The sequence below is a fragment of the Solanum pennellii genome, chromosome 5 (assembly GCF_001406875.1).
Source record: "Solanum pennellii chromosome 5, SPENNV200".
Taxonomy (NCBI): Eukaryota; Viridiplantae; Streptophyta; class Magnoliopsida; order Solanales; family Solanaceae; genus Solanum; species Solanum pennellii.
The window spans coordinates 74,694,681-74,717,279 of NC_028641.1; the positions used below are offsets into that span (position 1 = coordinate 74,694,681).

The 22,599-nt window shown below is 29.8% G+C and overlaps 2 protein-coding genes across 2 annotated transcripts; both read right to left on the reverse strand.

Annotated features, from left to right (window-relative positions):
* Positions 1-1,814: 1,814 nt before the first annotated feature.
* Positions 1,815-6,964, reverse strand: LOC107020074 (endoglucanase 13-like). Its single transcript, XM_015220403.2, has 6 exons — positions 6,770-6,964; positions 5,253-5,666; positions 4,519-4,605; positions 3,958-4,113; positions 3,341-3,628; positions 1,815-2,135 (listed from the first exon to the last, which is right to left on the reverse strand). The coding sequence occupies exons 1-6, from the start codon at positions 6,962-6,964 to the stop codon at positions 1,815-1,817; spliced, it is 1,461 nt and encodes a 486-aa protein (XP_015075889.2).
* A 2,620-nt stretch (positions 6,965-9,584) lies between these two features.
* Positions 9,585-15,134, reverse strand: LOC107019769 (protein ESKIMO 1-like). The gene is made up of 5 exons (XM_015220142.2): positions 14,461-15,134; positions 13,214-13,385; positions 11,450-11,649; positions 10,880-11,038; positions 9,585-10,152 (listed from the first exon to the last, which is right to left on the reverse strand). The coding sequence occupies exons 1-5, from the start codon at positions 14,895-14,897 to the stop codon at positions 9,804-9,806; spliced, it is 1,317 nt and encodes a 438-aa protein (XP_015075628.1). The 5' UTR covers positions 14,898-15,134; the 3' UTR covers positions 9,585-9,803.
* Positions 15,135-22,599: the final 7,465 nt, after the last annotated feature.

The window sequence follows — 22,599 nt, forward strand, 5'->3', positions numbered from 1 at the left end:
CTCTCTCTCTCTCTCTCTCTCTATATATATATATATATATATATATATATATATATATATAAGTTATTTGTAAAATATATATATTAATGAGTATTTTCATCAAAAGTAAGAAAATAATTTCCTCACTGGCGTTAATACCTCAAAACTACTCAATAATTAATCTTTTAGATTTATAATATGAACGAAGTGATAATTTATGAAAGTATTACTTGGATTTTTATGATACGAAAACAATACAAATCGTGCTTATAATTATGGATAAATGACAAAAATTTCACATTTAAGTTCTCTTATTAACATTATCCTTATTAATTTTATAAATTCTCAAAATCTCTCATTTTCACACATCAAATTAATGTATTTGACGCATCAAATTAATGTATCTTGCGCATCAAATTAGTGTATCATGTATAAATGTACATCACATTAGTGTATCATGTATAAAATATAATATATTTTACTTCACGATTAATGTATCTCACGCATCAGATTAATGTATCAACGTTTATATTATTGTATGGATTTTAGGGATTTTTGTAATTATAAATCTATAAAGGACAAATGACAATTTTGCCTTAAAAGTATATAATTTCTGTCCTTTGTCCAATTATTATATATACACAAAATATTAAAACATATTTGCTTTGTATTAGATAAATAAGTTCACATAAATTGAATCGTTTTTCTCTAGATTTTTTTCGTAAATTAGGGAGGATGCGAGGGGGGCAAACGAGGAAGTAGCAAATCGGAGTAGGACGGTTACAAGAGATGGGTCGCAAAGGCGGGTTCAGTTCAAGCGGCGTCTCGGGTGGAGAGGGTGGTCCGATTGATGAGTCCCAAGTATAGAACCAAAACTTGATCATGAACAAGTTTGAAGTTGATTACTAAAAAATAATTTAGTGTTAATTTTTTTTTAACCTTTTTTTGTTAGAAAAAAGAATGAAATTGAATGCTTTGTTTGTTACGTCTATAGTGTAATGTACATTATAGGTGTGTTTGGTATATGGATATTTATTTTTTATTTTTGTGAAATTTATGTGTTTGATATGTAAGCAAAAAATATAGCAAGAGTATGAGGGTGGTGAGGAGAGGGTTACAAGGACGTGGACGGAGATCGAGTCTAATTTCATCGTTAGATTATTCTAAATTTTTGGATGACATTTTTAATAAGTTTATTTTTTTTAGAAAAAAATATTCATACTCAAATTCGAGATCTTTAATAAAGGAGAAAACAGTTTCACCATTATATTACAATACAAATTGATAAAATTAAGCCGGCTAATAGCTTGTAGCTAAATTTTAAAATGGATTAATATATGATATTTTTAAATTTGGTCTCAATTGTCAATTTTTTAGTTTAGGAGGTGTATAAGTAAGATATTTAAATTATATTATAAAGTTAACAATTAGTAGACACATGTGTTATATGATAAATTTATATTCTATATAGCAAGTTGATCATCTGAAATTTGGTACGTAGGATATATGTTTATTTGTTTTCGCATGAGATAGCAAGTCGTGCGTATATTAGTAGGTGTAGTTTTATATATATGGTATGACGAGAATAATTTATACTACGGCGAGATAGTCTATACGTCGTTTTATTTCTACCTTTCCTAGGAACTCACAATAAAAAAATCGTACGATATAAATGAACAAGTTATAGTAAATCGAAGAATAAAAATAGTAGGAAAATACTACTCATAATAATAATACCCAAAAGGGAAACTATATAGAGCATGTTCAACAATTAACTAGCTAGCTTTCTTCCCTAATCTTAATTAATCCATCTAAATAAGATTTAATCTGTTTAGCTAACTAGCTAATCTTGCTAAAACTCCAACTAATGCTGCTGAATTAGCAGTAGCAGCTTCACCTTGCTTAAAATTATCTCTTGAATCATTATATTGATCACTATTATCTGGTCCTCCAACAATTGCCCCAACTAAATCATTTGGATTTGGTGCATTTCTTTTGAACCATTGATCAAAACCTTCTTGGCAACCCACTGTTTTTTTGTCTTTTTTAATTGACACAATTGATGCTCCCCTATGATGAACTTTTTGTGGGTAATGTGTACCAAATCCAACCATGTAACTCATTTTTTGGGGGTTTTCACCAAGTATATAATCTACCTGAAAAAATAATAATTGGAAAGTTATTAGTAAATGATAATCTAACTAGTTTTTTCTAGTTATAGACACAGATATAACAGTAACATATTCAGTATAGTTTTATAAAAAAGGGTCTGACATTGATACAACGATAATTAACAATAAAATGTTCGATGTAATTCTATAATTGGAGTTTGGGTAGATTAGTAGGATGTATGCTGATATTATCGATATGTATATATATATATTTAGGGATAGAAAGACTGTTTTCAATAGATCCTAGGATCACAGAAAAAAACGAATATGAAAAGGGTAGCAAGAAAAACTGATAACAAAATAGCAAGAATAAATAGGGTCAAACCTCGATACAATAATAATTAATAATAACATGTTCGATGTAATTCTATAATTTGGGTTTGGGTAGGTTAGTAGGATATAGGGTTTGGGTAGATTAGTAAGATGTATGCTGAACTTATCGTTGTGTATATTTTGGTGGGATAGAGAGACTATTTTCAATAGATCTTTAAGTCACAGAAAAAAGCAATACGAAAAGGGCAACAAGAAAATCTGACAACAAAATAGCAAAAATAAATAGGGTCTGACATCGATACAACAATAATCAATAATAACATATTGGCATAATACATAAATATGCCCTTTAACTTGGCTTCGAATCACATTTATGCCCTTCAACTTTGGATATGCACAAGTAGACACTTAAACTTGTATAAAGTTGAACAAATAGACACACATGTCTTACATGTCATCCTACATGTCATTTTTTGTCCTACGTGGTGTCCTAAGTGTATTTTGCCATGTAGGACTCATGTGTTTATTTATTTAAAAGTTGGATAGTTAAAGTGCTTGTTTGTTCATTATGAAAGTTGCAGGTTAAAGTTAAAATTTGAAGCCAAATTTAGGATCCAATATATGTATTACAATGTAATTCTATAATGGAGGTTTGGATAGATTAGTAGGATGGATCTAAATCTTATCCCTACATATACTTTTGTGGGATGCAGAGAATGTTTTCAACAAATCCTTAGATTACCAAAAAGAAACGAATATGAAAATAGAAAAAAAATCTGACAATAAAATAGCAAGATGTAAAGTTGTGAAACAATCGATAGTACTATTAATGCTATTTTCATGTCACTAAAAGAATATCTCCAAGTAAACGTCTCCTTAATTATCAAATTTCTAATTTTTAAAATAAGATAGATTACCTGAAATTTAACGAAGCTTATAAGTTCCGAAGGCTCCACATTTCCCCTAGAGCATTGTAGAGAATTTTTAGTTGCAGATAATGTATCTGCATAAGTTGTTATAACAAATGTTGTTGTTGTGACAAATTGAAGATTATTCCAATAACCCCACCATAAAAGTCCTCCATCAGTAGTCTTTATGTTGTTATTTCCCTTTTGTATACAATTGCATATAAATTCCTCTGCATATTTTTTGTACTCATTCAATAAAGTACTTTCATTTCCTGCAAATTTATTCTCCAGCAGATCCTGCAAGAAATTAATAACGTGTGAATGAATCGGGCGAGTTTAACTTAAATAAATTAAAGTTGATAAAGATGGTTCGATCGACATTTCTTTGTCTATATAAATAAGAAGCGGATTCATAATTTAAGCTTAAAACTAATGCTTTCTGTATCTCAATTTATGTAACACTGTTTAATTTGACATAAAGTTTAGGAATCCTTAAATGTATGAATGTAAATTACTTTATTAAGGAAAAAGAGAAATTATAGAGTAGATGATTTTATTTTTTGAAAATGATATTCTAATAAAAAATTCGGATTTTGTCACAGATAATATTAATATAAAATAATTACCTTGGCAATGAGTACTTGAGCACCAATATATTTGTCATCCCATGATAAATTTAATCTGGTAAGTCCACAACTAGTGGATTTTTCATTGATGTAATCAAGGTATGTTTGCTCTTTGGTGGCTTTATACAACCAAGCAGCAGCCCACAATAGTTCATCCTGTTAAGAAGGGAAAAAAAACATGTATATACATAATTAAATTCCTTTATAATGATAATGTTTGTTTAAATATCGTTGACAGTTATAGCGAGACGTTATTATCAAGAACATATAATATATCATAATGTGAAAATTGATTTCAGTAGAAACTTATCTGTTATATTGAAATGTTGTTACAGTGAGGTCTGACAGTTGATAATAGATATCACTATTTGGAAAATTAAACAGTAAGTTTGGTTTAATCCCAATCAAAACTTCAAAAAATTAATTAAATATGTCACATTAATTGAAACGAAAAAAATAATTACAATTGGATTTATAGTTTAATCAACAAGACAATACGACTCTTTATTTATAATAAACGTAAATATTTATTTTCAATATCGTCATATAAATTGAGATTACCTCATAGCCGGAGCTACCATAGAATATACGGGCCTCGGGAATGCTATTTGAGTACACGCCTGGAAACTTTATAGCAAAATCAAATAGCTGCAAAACAATGCAATAATTAATTAACATTTAACTCACAAATACGTAAATCTGAATTAAATCAAATAAATATAATTGATCAACATTAGCATATAATAATTTCTTTTTTTAAAATAAAAAGAATCTTTACACAAATAATTGAATAGATTACTATTTGTTTTCTAAATGTATAAATAGATTAATTATACACATATCATATGATGTTAATTATTTTAATTTAATCAATTATGTGAACAAGGTTATTTTTCTCTTTCAAAAAAGTTGATTTTGTAAGTATGATTTATTACCTAATTAATTCTCATAATCATTACTCCGTTCGTTACATTTTTACTTGACCCTTAACACTTGTCTTTTTAAAAAAGTATTTATTAGGAGTCAAAATTAATGCAATTTATTACGTTTTGAAAATTTAACAATTAGTATTTTATATAATTATTTAATAATAAAAAATTTATATTTAAAATATCAAGCAAAATAGTTTGATTCACTGAAATTTGCAAGTTAAAAAATATATATCTTTTTTTTAATATAAAAAACAAATGAAAAGATCTTTATAACGAGCATAAATTTTAAAAATGATTACTAAATTAAGTAATCAGCGCATATAATATAAATATAAATATTATTAGTTATAGCTTAGTTGTCACCTCTTTTGCATGAGTAAGAAGATGATTCGAGTAACTCGAATCAGACTTCTTAAAAGCAACGGCCGCAGCAGCTAAAGCTGCGGCCGTTTCTCCAGCCAGGTCAGCACCTGGGTGTTGTTCATCAATTTTGTAAACACTCCTCGGTGTTGTCATATCTTCCGGCCTCTCCCAACACTTATGATCGGAAATTCCCTCTCCGATTTCGCCATATAAAACATGAGACTCTTTATGTGCTTTGATGAAATAATCAGTGCCCCATTTGATTGCATTCAGAGTATTTTTCAGCTCATTTTTTGAATTTAGTTGAGATTCGAATGCAGTTGCGCTCCATGCTAGCAATGTTGTTGTAAACGCCATTGGAAATCCAAATTTTACATTGTCTCCGGCATCATAATATCCTCCTATTAAATCAATCTAATTGGGAATATAAAAAAAAAAAAAAAGTTATATCGTAAAATTACATGATCAATAAAGATTTATATAATCTATAAAAACAAATCAACAGTACATAATTGATGAGTTCATTTGAATCTAGAGTTTTAAAAACAAAACCTAGGAATATGTGAAAATCAATAAAAAGTATTAAGTACTAACATTAGGAGTAATAAATAAATCTGAAACTCATAAAATTAAAATTTTTGATCATATTTATTTGGAAATTTAACATAATAATAATAATTATTATTATTGTTGTTTGTTCTAATTGATCGCTCCTTAAAGAGAAACGTATACAAGCATATTATTATTTTTGGACAATGGATTTATGGATAGAGTCAAATTTAAAAAATAATAAATTCAGTTGAACTCGTTACATTGATCGTATAGGCTTGTGCAAAAAAAAAAAAGTAAAATCAGTTAAAGCCGTTATCCTACGGCATTTTTATATTAATACACAAAGATGGTAATAAATCGTTCTTATATATTATCAAAAAAATTTCGATTGTTTATTGATTATACTAAATTCTGATAAAATAAAAGAGCCTTTTGTGTACTTGTGCAAAAAAATTAAAAATGTTTGGGTGATTTATATATGCCGATGATAAATCTATAATTATAGATTTTAGATTCCCCTAGTAAGGAAGGAAATACTTCCAAGATTTTGCTTATATCTATAATTATAAATTCATCTAATTTTAATAATCGTATTTATCGATCGATGTATATATATTAAGAAAAATTACTAAACACATATACTTGATACCTCGAGAAATGATGAAATGTGATATACAAGATTCTAGAGTGATCTATATATGCCGATGATAAATCTATAATTATAGATTTTAGATTCCCCTAGTAAGGAAGGAAATACTTCCAAGATTTTGCTTAGATCTATAAATTATAGATTCATCTAATTTTAATAATCGTGTTTATCGATCGATGTATATATATTAAGAAAAATTACTAAGCACATATACTTGATACCTCGAGAAATGATCAAATGTGATATACAAGATTCTAGAATTTCGAACTCAAATGATAAAATTAAAATTCTGAATCTGTCTCTAACGTTTACGTACCCCATCATCTTTGCCATCTTGAAGGGCTGAATCTCCACGCCATTGTACACGTTGATTATGAGGCAATTTTCCAGATCTTTGTGCTTCAAAATACAATAAAGATTTTGTAAGTGCTTCTCCATAATCAATTGAAGCTGCATTTACAAATAAAATCATAAGGCAAAAACCAAGCATAAAATTATTTGTTGAAGCCATGATTATGATAAAATTATATAATTCAAGAGAATTTTTTTTTTAGTTTGTGAGTTCTCTTATAATATGGTCTGAGGATATTGCATGATAAGCATATATATATATATTGAGAGTTATGTGTAAGACAAAAACTCTAATTATGAGACATATATTATTTTTGGCCTTTTTAAAAAAAACTCTAGAAAGTACTTTATGTAGATTGTAAAAATGGAAAGAATTTTTTACACACTATTTATTATTATTAAATATAAATTGTCAGAAGAAGCCACAAAATTCATTCTTAAAATAATAATAATAATGATATATATATATAAAGAGAATTTGGAGGATCCTACCAATGAAATGGGAAAATGGAAAGAATATCTTTATCTACCACGTATAGACAATCTTAATTATTGAAAAAAATAATTTAAATATACTAACGATAAAAAAAATAATCTTATCAGCATCGTTATTTATATCAAATTAAAGTTATATTTAATTTAACGCTAGAGTCGAGGAATATTACAAGTCGAAGGGAATAAGGTTCATTTCCTCATTTTCCCTTCTTAGATTATAAGTTATTTCTAGTTTGAGTGTTATATTCTAATACTTAGCGTATATATTTTATTCATAGTTTATTAATAATATGTATATAATATTATTTGAAAAGTAGTTATTCGGGAACAAATGAATTGTTTATCTTGAAATCTAACTTTAGGGGTAAAAGAGAAGACAAAAATAGAACGTTGTAAAAATTTCACTTAAAACGTATAAATTTTTTTATATAAAAAATTAAAATAGATGGAATACCTTCTTTTTAAAAGAAAATATATTCAGAGTTTATCATATATAATTTTTAAAAAGTTATTTTTTTCCAAAAATAAGTTTATACAAAAAAGAAATTTTAGATTTTGACTAGTTTGAATTTTTCTAGAAAAGATTTAGTACATTGTTGTAATCCATGTGAACTTGGAAAAAAGATAGTACCATGCATATGTTTTCACCATTTGAGATGTTTGTTTTCGGAAAATGTGTTATCTTTAAAGTAAAATTTTGAGATAAAACTTCGAATAAATTAGGGCCAAATAGGTAGCAAATATCGAGTAAAAAAAAAATATCGAGCTAAAATACAAAATATTTAATTATCTTTAAAAATATTAAATAAGTATGCGATTAAATAACTGGATAAAATTAAAAATAATAATATTTAATTTTTCACTCGTCAAAAATACAAACAAGGAATAATGGTAAATTGAAATTGGATCATATAGCTTGTGTCGATTCGTTAAAATTCATTTTCCTTCTCCTTTATGATCCATCTTCTATTTTATTTTTTATTTTTTATTTTTTTTAGTTTTTAATAATATTTTACAATATTCACTTTCATTTCAAATCTAAATTCTACATTAATAACAGAATATCTATAAGGAAAATAATATCACATTCTTCTCATTTTGAGTTATAACCAGCTTATCTCTTTTAAAAAAAATTCAACTATCTTAAAATTCAAAGTTTGAATTGACAAATTAATTTGAAATTAATTTTAAATTAACAGTTATAGACTTATAGACATAAATTAACAGTTATAGACTTATATCATTCCACACAAACAAAGGAGTTCAATTTTTATTTTATTTTTAACATTTCTTCGATAGATACCTTAGTACTACGAGTGGCAAATGAGCCGTTTGAGTTGAATTTCAACACATTAAAATAAATCGATTTCATAAATGAGTCATTGTTTAATTTTATTCAAAAGTTATAGGAAAAGTACCTAAACACAATTTATTTTACCATATATTTTTTTTAAAAAAAAATTATCATTTGAAAAAATTACAAAAATCTCTACTCATTTTTATTCTCGAAAACATCATTCTTACGCGATGTATTGGAATGATGTATCACGATAGGTGTGCCTTGTATCAACAAAGGTAATGTATCAAGACGGGATGTATCGGGACATTGAGCTATGCATAGAAACAAGTGTGTATGTTTTTTATCAATAAAGGTAAATATATCAGAACACAATGTATCGTACGTTGAGTGATGTATCCAAACTGGTGTGCGATGTATCGGGACGTAGGGTGATGTATTCGGGATAGGGATACAGTGTATCCGAAATTCTTAAATTTTAAGAGATTTTTATAATTCTTATAATTTGAACACGTTGAGGTATGTATCGAAATACGATATATCCAAAATCAGGAAACAATTATATATCATAACACTATGAGATTTGTGTAAAATATACATTATATGGGTTTAGTTGGGCCGAGCATTGGTTAAGTAACATATCATAGATCAATTCGTAAAACTCTTACCAAATTTTGATCTTTTGATTTTTTGTTTCCCAATTTGTTTAATTATCAAACAAAAACATTTTCTCTATTTATTACAACTATTTGACATATCAAACAAATCTCTAGTATTATAGCTATATATAACATATCAAATAAGTTTGTAGTTATCAATAGTGGTTTGTGGTGGAGTGATAACTACTCCTTTATTATTAATCAGAAGTCTCGAATTTGAGTCCATCTAGATACAAAATCGACTTTGTTAGGTATTACTTTACCCAATTAGGACTTCCCGTGGCGAATTTGGATGTATACAATATAATGTATAATAATGACATTTCACATACACAAGCTCTGGCTCAGCTTCATACTTACAATTTGCATAATTTTCTCAAATTTACAAGCCCAAATGAACACAAAATCACATTGTCCAACTCTAAATCAACTAGTTCTAAGAAGAACCAACAAAAAAAATGTATACACAAATATGGTATATCAGTTAGACTTTCTCATACAATATAAACAGATTCAATTCTCATGGACGTTCTTCGATTTACAAAACATCAAGAACTTGACATTATACGAGTATACAAAAGCTCGTTCCACGTGTCGGGCAATCCCGGGAGACACCAATGAATACAATCAGCATACGTAGCTGGATCAGCTTGCTGCTCTGGCGTTAGTATTTTTCCTTGTCGAATTGTGTATAACGAAGTGTGTGCATCTTTTCTATACTCTGATATACGTGTGATATTCATGAAATATACAGGGAGTTTCATTGATTTTGTCACATTTGATGCTATAGCAAATAGCCTCCTATCTGTTCCAACATTTAGTGGCATTGACATGTTCAATACTGGTGTTGTCTCCTTTGCACATTTTATCCCATTTGGATTATTCCAATCCATACTCCTGTTTTCATGCATTTTGTCATATAATATACAACCATTATTAGTTCACTTTACAAGAATTATACTCAAAAGTTTTATGCATCGACGATATAATAAAATATTGATACAATCATCCTATCGTCTAAAACATAATTCTAAGTGATTCTAGCATTATTTTGTAACCTAGAATGAAAGATAAGTAACCCATATATACAATATGTAGTTACGTAATCATTTTCGTCCCGAATTATGTAACGAAACTGTTTGACTTGATACAGTACTCAAAAAACAAAAAGTATGTAATCACATAAACGATATTTTTTTGTCTTGATTTATATAGCAAAACTATTTGACTGAACACAGTATATAAAAAACAAAAAGTATCGTCTAAAACATAATTCTAGGTGATTCTAGCTTTATTTTGTAACCTAGAATGAAAGATAAGTAACCTATATACACAATATGTAGTCACGTAATCATTTTCGTCCCGAATTATGTGACGGAACTGTTTGACTTGATACAGTATTCAAGAAACAAAAAGTATATAATCACATAAACGATATTTCTTTATCTTAATTTATATAACAAAACTATTTGACTGAACACAGTATATAAAAAACCAAAAAATATATAATCACCTAAATAAATATTTTTTTATTTCAATTTATATAACAAAACTGTTTGACTAAACACGAACCAAAAAAGTTAAAGCAAGGAGGAGCACAAACACAAAGGAGGTAGAAAATTACTTGATATGCATAGGTGACATGCTCATGAAGAAGACACGTGTCCTTTTGGGATCTACATTATTTTGCACCCATTGAGACCATGTTGTTAAAACTCTTGTATAAGCAATTGTCCTATCAATTTCATCATATTCTGTTGATCCTTTATCAAATGATCCTCGTCTATATTAAAAAAAAAAAAATAAAATAAAAATTAGAAACATAAAATATTAAATTATGATTGCAGATAAGAAAATGAAGTTCGCTAAAAATAATTTCAAAAAAAATTGTTTCAACTTTTGAATCTAACAAAGCTTATAACTAAAATAAATCTCGAAAAAATCTTAATAATTTAGTTGATTGACTGACTATCTTTTTTACCTGAATTTTCACCTTATTGAAAAGCAATTCTTGAAGTTACAAATTTTAGATGTATACCATATATAATCATGACATAGTTAATGTATAATCGTGACTTTTACTACCTGTTACGGTTAAGATAGTGAAATTTTCACTGTCTAGATAAAAATGTTAAGATTTCAATTATTTTATTAAAAATAAATAAATATTATTTTTTAAAAGAAGTATACTTACAAAACTTTCATGGTGCCACCATTCATCCACCAAACGTAAGTGTTGAATATAAGATAATGCACATTTTTCCAATTATTCCCATGTTTTTCAATTGATTCTGGCATGATGAGTCTGGTCAAAATGTTATGTACTGCTGGATCATCTGAATTTGACTCCACAAGATATGGAGCCCAATAAAATTCCACCGTGGCATTATATTCCTGCGATATTCACGCCACATATTCAGTGTTATTCCATAAATAGATTCGAAAAGAATGATGCATACGTGAAACTTTTCATACCTTACAGGGATGAATAGGTTATTTTAGCGAAAGACTGTCAAACTCAAATAAACTTTTTTTGGCTGGCGAGTAGTTTAACAAATAAAAGAAAGTTGCAAATAGACAAGTAATACATGTTCTTACCATATAGATTATCTAATTAAGTGATGCTAAATCATAAATTTTGACATATAATCAAAAGTCAAAACTACTATCCCATGTTCATTAGGAATAATTCATTAAGTATCATTAGAGTCTAATTAACATCCCAAAAGAAATTTAATTTTCTCGTGTACCAAAACATATTTATTTTGTTGAGTATCTATCCTTCATATACTTATTGTAGTAGACTGTCAAAAATTGAACTTTATGATTTTGAGTTTGACGTTTGATCATTAAGATTACTTATTTATATGTACTTCTTGAGAAATTTTTTGCATTTACAAAGAACTCGAGTTAAAATTACTGAATTCTGATGAATATTCATAATTCAAGCATCACTCGAATATATACATCCCATAATCATAAGAGAGTATCAATATTTTACCTATGGTATATTTCACTTATTTGATAAAAAAAATTTCAAAAAAATATATTCGATCATTTTAAGGATATATAGTTTAAAAATAGTATAAAGTCTTTTATATTTATTAAATTCCGATTCTAATTAAACTAAATTACATTATTTAAAACGAAAAAGAAGAGAATAACAAACTTTTTTAGTTGTAACTATATGATAAAAGAAAGTTGCAAACTATTTTACAACCAGACAACAATTGTGTGGCTAAGTTAAAATATCAAAAATTGTGCTAAGTTAGCAACTTTTGGAAATTTCAAGTGTCATAGCTGACAAGGATATATACTAATAGAAAAGCTAACTATATAAATACTAATTCAATTAATCCATGTTCTTACTTTATAGATTATCTAATTAAGTGATGCTAAATCATTAATTAGACATATAATTAAAAGTCAAAATCTCTTCATGAAGTATCCTTAGAGTCTCAACATCCCAAAAATAGAAATATAATTTCCTCTTGTACCAAAACATAATCATTTAATTGAGTATCTATCCTTCATATCCTTATTTTAACATATAAATTCAAAGTTTAAATTATGATCGTAAATTTAAAATTTTAATTATTGAGATCACTTATTTATATAAAATATTTGAATCAAAATTACTGAAATCTGATGAACTTATAATTTACATGTTATATCAATCTCAATAACTCTCTCCAAAAGCTTCGAGCATTATTCAAATTAATACATCTCATAATTATAAAAAAAAGATAGTAAACACTAAAAGGTTCCTTTAGAAAAATTATTTTCCTTCCTAATTATAATACTCATGATTGATCGAAGATCTTACTTTTCTATTGTATTATATTTTCTCCGCTCCACATATCTCATTAGCCCCGTGAATAAATTTTAAATATCGAATAATTAAAGGAAAAACAAAAATGTAGTCAAACTAATTAGAAAGAAAGATTTATAAAAATACCTCAATTATGAAAACTGATAAATGTCCAATTTTTTTATATTTATTCCAGCTGAAAGGAACTCCAGATTGAAGCAAACAAATCATAGATTCCCATTGGTTCCTATTTAATGAATCTCCCACAAACATTAATCTCTTATTCCTCAGCTTTTCAAGTAGCAATCTTGCTCTAAACCTGAAAAAAAAATTAATCACACAAATATTTTGTTAAAAAAAATAACATTTTTTAATTGAAAATTTAAGAAAATGATTCTTTTTACTCCATCTATTTCAATTTGATTGTACGGATTTACTTTACACTTTGAATCTTCTAGATATAAATCAAAGCTATGCAGGATGTATCAAAATATCCTTCAAGGTTCTTGTCAACATGTCGTGAAGAGTTAAAGTTAAAGAGTTAGAAAACAGAGATAGACGTTCTTTTGATAAACGTACTAAAAACAAAAGGAAAAGTAAGACAAACAAATTCAAATAAAGCTATTAATTAGTTAGGTAAAGAACAATCTTTTGGCTGCCATTTTCACTAAAAGTGACTTTTGAATCTTCTCGTTATGAACTAAGAAAAGGTAAAATGCAACAAAAAAAAGAAATGAACGTTCTTCTCTAAACATGCAAAAAGGTAAAATAATACAAATAAATTGAAATAAAACAAGTAATTATTTAGGTAAAGAACAATTTTTGACTGCCATTTCTATTAAAAAAGACTTTTAAATTTGTCATAAACTAAATATATGCAAAACGACCCAAAATATCCTTCAATAAAAGAGTTATCAAAAAAAAAGAAGCTAAAAGATAAAGTATGATAAACAAATTCAAATAAAACTAGTAATAACTTGAGGTAGTGAACAACTTGAGGTAGAGAACAATCCTTTAGCTTCCATTTTCAATAATAAAAAAAATAAAAGTGAATCTTTTTATTTTAAATTAAACTTATGTAAAATATATTAAAATACTCTTTAACAAAAAAGAAAAAAGGAATAGATGTTCTTTTTTAAACGTTTTAAAAAGGGGGAAATTAAGATAAATAGATATAAATGAAACGAGTAATTACTTGGGTAAAGAATAATCTTTTAGCTGTCATTTTTAATAAAAAAAGACTTTTGAATCTATTCGTTTTAAATTAAAGCTATGTAAAATTTATCGAAATACCTTTTACAAAAGAGTTGCCAAGAAAATGGAATAAACGTTCTTTATTAAACGTAAGGAGAAGTAAGACAAACAGATAGAAACAAAACGGAAGGAGTAATTACTTGGGTAAAGAACAATCTCTTGGCTGCCATCTCCAATTCTGAAACAAAGAATCTTTTCTTCCATTCTTCAAACAAGTAACTTGTTCTGTTAAAAATTTACATTCTTTTTCTTTATAAATTGGATGAGTAACATTATCAAAAACCCATTGCCCATTAAAAAGATCACAACTTTCTGGTGGCAATTCAATTTCATCATCATTTTCACTTCTTGAATTTGTCAAAACAGAGGTGTTTTTGCTCTGTTTTCCAAGAATCTTGGAAATTTCTTGAACCCCATTTGATTTATTTGAAGAATTTTCAAGAATTTTGGGGTTTGAGATGAATTGGAATTGAGCAATGGACTTGATATCTTCATTGTACATGAAGAACACAAAGAAGAAGAAGATTGAGAAAAGTATTATGCATGATTTGTGGCAATTTCTGCAGTTTTGTTTCATGTTGAATGATTTTGAAGATTGAGAAAAGTATTAGTTGGAAGTAGTATACTTATTATATAAGTAAGAAAAGAATGAAAGAAATACTAACATATTGATACGGGTCGTGGTGTATCGGTGGGATTGTTTTACCTTTAATTATAGATTTTGAATTTGAATCATGAGGATGAAGAACTATTATTGCGAGGGTCATCTTTAAATGAGCTCTGTAATGCTCGATTTAAATTTAATCAAGCTCTAATATTTATTTCGGATATCGAATAAAAAAATTAAGAATTGTTTTTTAATTATAATTTTTTGTTATTTAAAGAGTTTTGGTGAAATGTTTTTTTTTTTTCTTGCAAGAAACTGATTTTTGAGTATTGGTGATTGGGAAGCATGTCTTTCTCACCTTCCATATATTTAAAACTACTTTAGAAAACTAACTACTTAAAAAAAATGGAATATTCAATTTGTTGTATTTATATTAAGGGAATTAGTTCATCTGATTAAGATTTAAAATTGATATACTTCTCGTTATAATTCAATTCTCCTATCAATCAATGCATTGTTTAATCTAGAAATTGTATTTAATAACTCACAAAATTTGTTGGATCGTTATTTTTCAGAATTTTAGATTAAGAATGAAATAAACACAAGACATTGATATGACTTCATGAATGTGTAACCTGACTATTCCGTTGAATTACACAGATTGGATCGTTACAATTATTTATTTAATCATAAAATATGTCAAACTTATAATTTAGAGCTAAATATATCATTTATCTTGTCCTTATGTAAAATAAAACACTCCTATTTTTTTTTATAAATGAAATAGAATATCTTGTTACCAACAATAGATAAATGGATTATTAAAGGAGTATTTAATATCTTGTCACCAACAATTCTACGTGAGGGGTAGTTAGGTCCTTTGGGGGTAAGAGGAGTTGATGCCACGATTAAGCAATTATTAAGGTTAAGGATCTAATTAGATAAATTTATATTTGTATCATGTGTTTATGATGATTTAATAAAAATTAAAATTAACTTAGTGTTAGAAGTATTACGTATAAAAATGTGGTATATATCTGCTAATCTGATTTAAATATTTGATATGAATAAAATTTCCTTCTTTTGTGCATGTGTTCCAAGCTATTTGGCATGATAAAGGTGTTAAATAGCGTTTCAGATCAGGTCACTCAGTCATATTCATTTCATTTCTAAAATTATTCACTTTAATGTCAATTATCGAATTATGTCAATTTAAAAATACTCTTAATATAAAGTGATATTATTTGTCTTATTAGATCAGCCTCATTTAATTTTCCACATAAAGGCATCTATGTTGTGTTATATGTTTATTTAAATCAAAAAAATTCTATTGAACCAAACTATATCACACAAATTAAGATGAAAGATTATATAATGAAATATATATTGATTGTTTCACATTGTATCACTTTCAGGTAGTTAAAATTCACTTCGTCCCTTATAATTTTTTTCAAAAATATTATTAATTTAGAGTTTCAAATTTTCAATATATAATCATGAAACTTTATTTGAATAATTTGAAATTTCATGATAATAATTATTTTTCGATAACAAAGTTGACTAGTGGGCCTATCTTTGTAATTTGAGTCGAATTTATATGGGCCTATTCTTAATATTAGTCTGGCCCATAAGTTTGAAACTAAGCAAAACTTTCAAATATAGGAACTTATTATATTAACAAGTTAGTTTGTACATGTTATAGTAGGTATTAATTTTTAAAAATATTTTATTTCTTATAGGAAATAAGAATTTTTGTTTTTAGGATTTGTCATACAAGAACACAATATCATTCATAATGCAGTCATTTGAAAAGTTTTGCTTTAGGAAAGATTGTTATTATAGTTTTAATATTTTCGTTTTTATTGATTTTTTGTATGTAGATCAATTTCATGAAAATATATTAAATTTCGATGTTTTTTTTTCTATCATCTGATTTATCGCTTTCAAGATTTGGAATTATTAATCTCCCGCGACATTCAAGAAAGAATTTATTATAAATGTATGCAAAATTGTTGAAGGAGCTATATCGTCAAATGTGCTTGACCTTTGTTTTTTTAGTCAAATTCACGAGTGTTCCATATTTATATTGAAACCTACTAAAATTTGATAGATACTATTGAGAAGTGCTAACACTGGAGTCAAAGTGTTTCCTAACATATTAAAAAAAATTATATTCAAAACTCAAACTCGAGATCTCTAGTTAAATATGAAGAAACACTTATCACTTCACCACAATTTTTATTGGTGGTATGTTTTATCGAAAAAAAGGATTTCGGAAGGAGTTTGTTTTATTTTAAGGGTATTTTTGACTTTTAGGAGTCGCCACTTAATTTTTTAAGAAAAATCAAGAAAACTTATTTCCAAAACAACTTGAACAGAAAAATTTGTTTTGAAAATATTTTAGGGGGTTCGGGATTCTTATTAGTGTCTTAGGAAGGTGTAAGGCACCTAAGACACTCCGCTAACTTACGGTTTTCCGGTGATTAACTATTTGACTATTTTTTGTTTTAACCTTTGCGAATTTTATGTAGATATTATTAAAGCTTCATTTAGACGAACTTACAAGTTTTTGGAATATTCATTACAAATTTTCATTTTTTCAAGGCTAAAGCTCTTTAAATTCAAACAATCTTGTGAAATATTATTGTTTTAAGACTTCGTTAAAGCTAAACTTTTTAAAACCTTAACTCTAAGCCAACTTTCAAATTCAAACATCTATCGCATTAAAGTTTTGATTTTTTTTTTTTAAAGTTAGATAAAAGAGAAAGGCGTTTCGAAGGGGATTTGGAGTTTTCTAGTCCTAACACTAACGATACATTAAACAAACGCGCATAAGCAAATAATAAAGAGAGAGAGAGAGAGAGAGAGAGATTTGGGTCCAACTTCGGTTCTGTTCGCCTTGACCGAATGTTGGACCCACCTGCTTTTTGGGTTTCGACCAATTTTTTGTACCTGTCCTAATCTAAACATACAAGATAAAATATAAGAGAAATAAAAAGGGAAAACGATAAGGGCTTACGCCCATTACAAATAAATACAAAGGAATAAAAATAAGAAAAGTCTTCTAATCCGTTTTTGGATGTTTCTTCAATCTCCGTGGCATTCGAACCGTGCACATCCGCCCCGATGGATTGACTCAATGGGAATCTTCCGAGCCTTTATGGCTCTCCCGAAATGCAAGAACGGCGGGGAGTCCCCAAAGGAACTCGAAAGGAATTTCACATGCGATTAAAGACAAAAGAGTTAAGAAAGAACATGAAGTCTTTATATGTTAAGTCTAATAACCGATTTGCAACATAAAATACATACAGTGATATACTATTTTTAAACTTAAGTCATATGAAGAAAAGACAGGGGAATATTGGACAGGGCACTTGCACATATACAAAGGCAAGATTTTAACTCATCGTGATTTAAACATAACAATGCAACAACCCAAACAAATTATCGTAAAACTCTTCAACTAACAAATTCATTGTCCAAAAAAGTTCAAACAAAGACAACTTCATGAATAAACATTCTCGGATTACAAGTATGAATGAGTAATCCAATAATCCTATTTTAGATAAAATTATACATAACACAATGGTTTCAACCTAGAGATGAGAATTAAGCAACAAAATTTCATGCTTAACGACTTCTATACTTATCCAAAGGAATGCATGAAACTTAACTTACACATCACAGAGGAACTGTAAATCAGAATAGATATACTTTAACTTATTCCTAAAACAAACACGAAAAAGAAACATGTATACCCATGGGAAACATAAAACCACCTTAGACCCCAACTCTTCTCATACGCTGCTTAGGACATCATCAAGAGGGAACAGAAACATACGCAGACAGGCCAGGCATTCGCAAAGTTCGAATATGTTAACATATTTGATCCAAAACAAACGAGAGACCAACTAAGTCAATTAGCAGCAACATCCAGAGCACCAAAGCAACGAAAAGCCATTTTTGAAACCGAAGAAAGTGAGGAAATAGTACGAAGCAGGGGGAGCTACTGGAAATATATATATATATATATATATATATATATGCATCAAAGCATACTAGAAATAAAATAACAATGGATGAACAAAGTTCTTCACGCACACACAAAACTTAAAATCGAAACAGGCTACACATGGAGGATAGATATTACCTTTTCGGGAGCAGCGGCTGGGACGATAACGAGTAGGGGAGCACGACTTCACCGGAACGCTGCCGTGCAAGAGCGACAGACGAAGAAGCTCGAGTCAAGGGACGCGACTATACCACTTTTTCTTCTTTTCTACCAGCCTTCCAACTATTTTGATTTTTTTTCCGCTCTAATCCCTCTATGATGCTCTTCAACTCTTACAGAAACAAAACCCACAAGCACAAAGGCCTTGCTCTATTTTAAACAAAGAGATGAGCAAGAACTTTTCCAAAGAAAAAAAAATATATCTGTCTGGAACGTTAAAAACCCGAAAATTCTATTATCCAACCTAAACCAAAATTTTCCTTCCTCCAAATTCTCCAACCCAAAACGTCCAACGCCTTTCTGAAGAGGGGTGGGGGGGTTTATATAGAAGAAACTAGGGTTTCGAATTAGGAGGGCGGGAACCACGATTTGAGGCCCATTAGCTTCGAATTTCAAATTCGAAAACCCTATTCGAATCTCAGAGAATATGCCTTGGAGATGCCCATATCGTCCAACGGATGGGCATATGTGGAGGGCTCGGATCAATCGATCGTCCTTGCGTCATTACGTGGCTCGAATCCGCATTACAAGGACGGATTTGCGCGTCGTTTAGTGCACAGTAGGGGCTGTACGAGAGGAGGAAGAACGCAGGGCTGTACGAGGACAGCCAGACGCGTACTGGCTGCTCGTTTAGCGCCTACGCGAGATAGAGGGAGAAAGGGGAAGAGCGTGGGGGAGACGAGAACGCGTGGGGGAGACGAGAACGCGTGGGAGGCTTTCCATTTTCGGATGTTTGCTTTTCTGGGTTTTGTTTCTGGGGATTTTTTGTTTCTTTCTGAAAATGGCGTGGTGGGGGCTGAAGAAGAAGGAGGGGGAGTTGGGTCGCGTGGGTCGGGTAGGGGAAACCGGGTTGGGTCAGCGGATCGGATTTTAGAAGAAGGAATTGGGTTGGAGGGAATGTGTTGGGCTGGGGATTATTAAATAGAATGGGCTGATGGAAGGAATAAAGGGATTGGGCTGACGTGTTGGGCCTGGGTGTTAAGTGTTGGGTTGGAAAGGGAGAGAATTGGGCTGATGGGAGGTTAATTGGGTTGAGGACAAGAAATGGGCTGATAATTTGGGAGAAGGCCCAAATTCAGTTCTTCAAAATAAAAAGGGAAAATGGGTTCAATTTAACAAATAGCCAATTGATTAAAAATAAAACGAACTTGGTATAAATTTATTAACGAGCTTCTTTATTTAATAATTATAATCATCTTAAAAAGTGATTCAAAAGTATAATTATAAATCAAATTAACTAGTTTTAATAAAACACTTAAATGTATATTTTGATGGTTTTTGGGATAAGCATAAGATATACTACTTATATACATAGTTATGTAAAACACATATTATCGAAAGTTATGTTAAACGTATTCGAAGTAGCATAAAATTCATGTATTATATATATATATATATATATATTTTTTTTTTTAATTTACGCAAGATTTATAAAACTAATTAACTTAAATAATTTGGAAAACTCACGAAGCTCTATAATTAATTCATACCGGCGCGGGTCAAAAATTGGGTGTCAACAACTGTCCCTCATTTTACTTGGGTTGATGCAAGCAACTCGAGGAAAATGAAATTGACTGGACCAATTTTGACCAACTCCATTCGCTTTTTTTTAAAAGAAGGATTTGACAAAGGGTTTAGGAATTATGGCCGAACCCTCGGAACGGGTCTCCTACATATCTCAGGCTATATGAGAATTCAGGCCACTTGTAGTTCGATAAGCTTGATTTATCGCATGATTTTGAAAGAATCAAAAGCCACCTCGATACCGAATTATGAAGGTATCAAAATGCTCGAGAATAGAATTCGAGAGCGAATGTCGGAATACAGCTGAGTTTTCAACATCGAAATCCGCCTACATATCCTTAAACCTTCGGAATCAGGCTGCTTGTAGTTCAACTGGATCGATTGAAAAGGAAATCTATTATGATAGATAACCTTTGGTTTTGGACAAGTCACAAATTAAACGAGTATGAAAAGGAGGCTTGTAACCTCTTAGCCATGAATGTGGCGCGCTTCACCCCCATAATTAAGAACTTACACGGACATAACTTCCAAAGCTCTTGACGCATTGTCACTTAGATTGGAAACTGGCTTCCGGTACAACAAAACTTCCGGATGCGAGACTGAAACTGACAGAAATAAGGAAAACCCTACATGCCTCGAGAGGGGTGGTTCGATCGTGGTGGAAGTCGCTCCTCTGCTCGCGTCCTAAGAGTGTGATATTCCTCTTTGGACTGTGTCCCAGTTCGCTGCTAAGAAAAAGTTCCACGTTGTGCTGCATCCTTTTTGATGTCGTCCGCACCTGTGGTTTTTGGAGAATTCATCCTTTTCGGATGCTCTCGACAAAGAGTGAGATAAAACTTGTCAGCTTAAAAATGCAATTAGGATGGGAGACAGTGTCTTTTTTACCGTGCCGACACTTCATTGTTCTCCTCAAATCGACGTCGACTCGATCGGTCTGGTGTCCAGCAAATAAAGCTTATGCCTTGTGTTTTGCGGTAAAATCTTCCATGTACTCTTCATTTGATGCTAAAATAAATAAATAGATGCCGGTGTGATATTGATATTCTTTTGTTGTCATCTTTGATGCTCTTCTTGATGAAATAACAGAATGCAATCGAGGCCAATGGATAAGTGTTGCTCTTGGGATACTCAATTTCCCTTTCTTTATCCGTGTACGTCCTCTTGCGGGGCATGAATATCTTCCCGCGATACGTAAATTCCCGCGAGGCATGAAATCTTCTCGCAACGTGCAAATTTCAACGAGGCATGGATTCTTCTCGTGATGCATAAATCTCGGCGAGGTATGAACTCTTCTCGCGATGTCTAAATTTCAGCGAGGCATAAAATCTTCTCGCGATGTATAAATTTTGACGAGGCATGAAATCTTCTCGTCGCACATAATTATTGACTCGCGATGCATGATTTACGCGATGCATGATTTTTCGCGATGCATGATTTTAACTCGCAATGCATGATTTTCAACGCAATGCATGATTTCCGCGATGCATGATTTTCCGCAATGCATGATTTTCGCGATGCATGATTTTCCGCAATGCATGATTTTCGTGATGCATGATTTTTGCGCAATGCATGATTTTCAACTCGCGATGCATGATTTCTGCGATGCATGATTTTCAACGAGGCATGGATGGCTCGATAATGTTCCAACTGTAACAAGGTGGATGTCTCGATAATGTTTCAACTGTAACGAGGTGGATGGCTCGATAATGTTCCAACTGTAACGAGGTGGATGACTCGATAATGTTCCAACTGTAACGAGGTGGATGTCTCGATAATGTTCCACTGTAACGAGGTGGATGTCTCGATAATGTTCCAACTCTAACGAGGTGGATGGCTCGATAATGTTCCAACTGTAACGAGATGGATGGCTCGATAATGTTCCAACTGTAACGAGGTGTAAGGCTCGATAATATTCCA

What these genes read in the sequence shown, in the direction of transcription:
- LOC107020074 (XM_015220403.2), bottom strand. Translation starts at nt 6,964, where the DNA reads ATGGCTTCAACAAATAATTTTATGCTTGGTTTTTGCCTTATGATTTTA. An exon ending in AAGATGGCAAAGATGATGGG is followed by an intron (nt 5,667 to 6,769) that starts GTACGTAAACGT and finishes ATTCCCAATTAG; the next exon opens with ATTGATTTAATAGGAGGATA. An exon ending in TAAGCTTCGTTAAATTTCAG is followed by an intron (nt 2,136 to 3,340) that starts GTAATCTATCTT and finishes TTATTTTTTCAG; the next exon opens with GTAGATTATATACTTGGTGA.
- LOC107019769 (XM_015220142.2), bottom strand. Translation starts at nt 14,897, where the DNA reads ATGAAACAAAACTGCAGAAATTGCCACAAATCATGCATAATACTTTTC. An exon ending in AGAGATTGTTCTTTACCCAA is followed by an intron (nt 13,386 to 14,460) that starts GTAATTACTCCT and finishes TTTTTTTTTCAG; the next exon opens with GTTTAGAGCAAGATTGCTAC. An exon ending in TATCAGTTTTCATAATTGAG is followed by an intron (nt 11,650 to 13,213) that starts GTATTTTTATAA and finishes TGAATATCGCAG; the next exon opens with GAATATAATGCCACGGTGGA.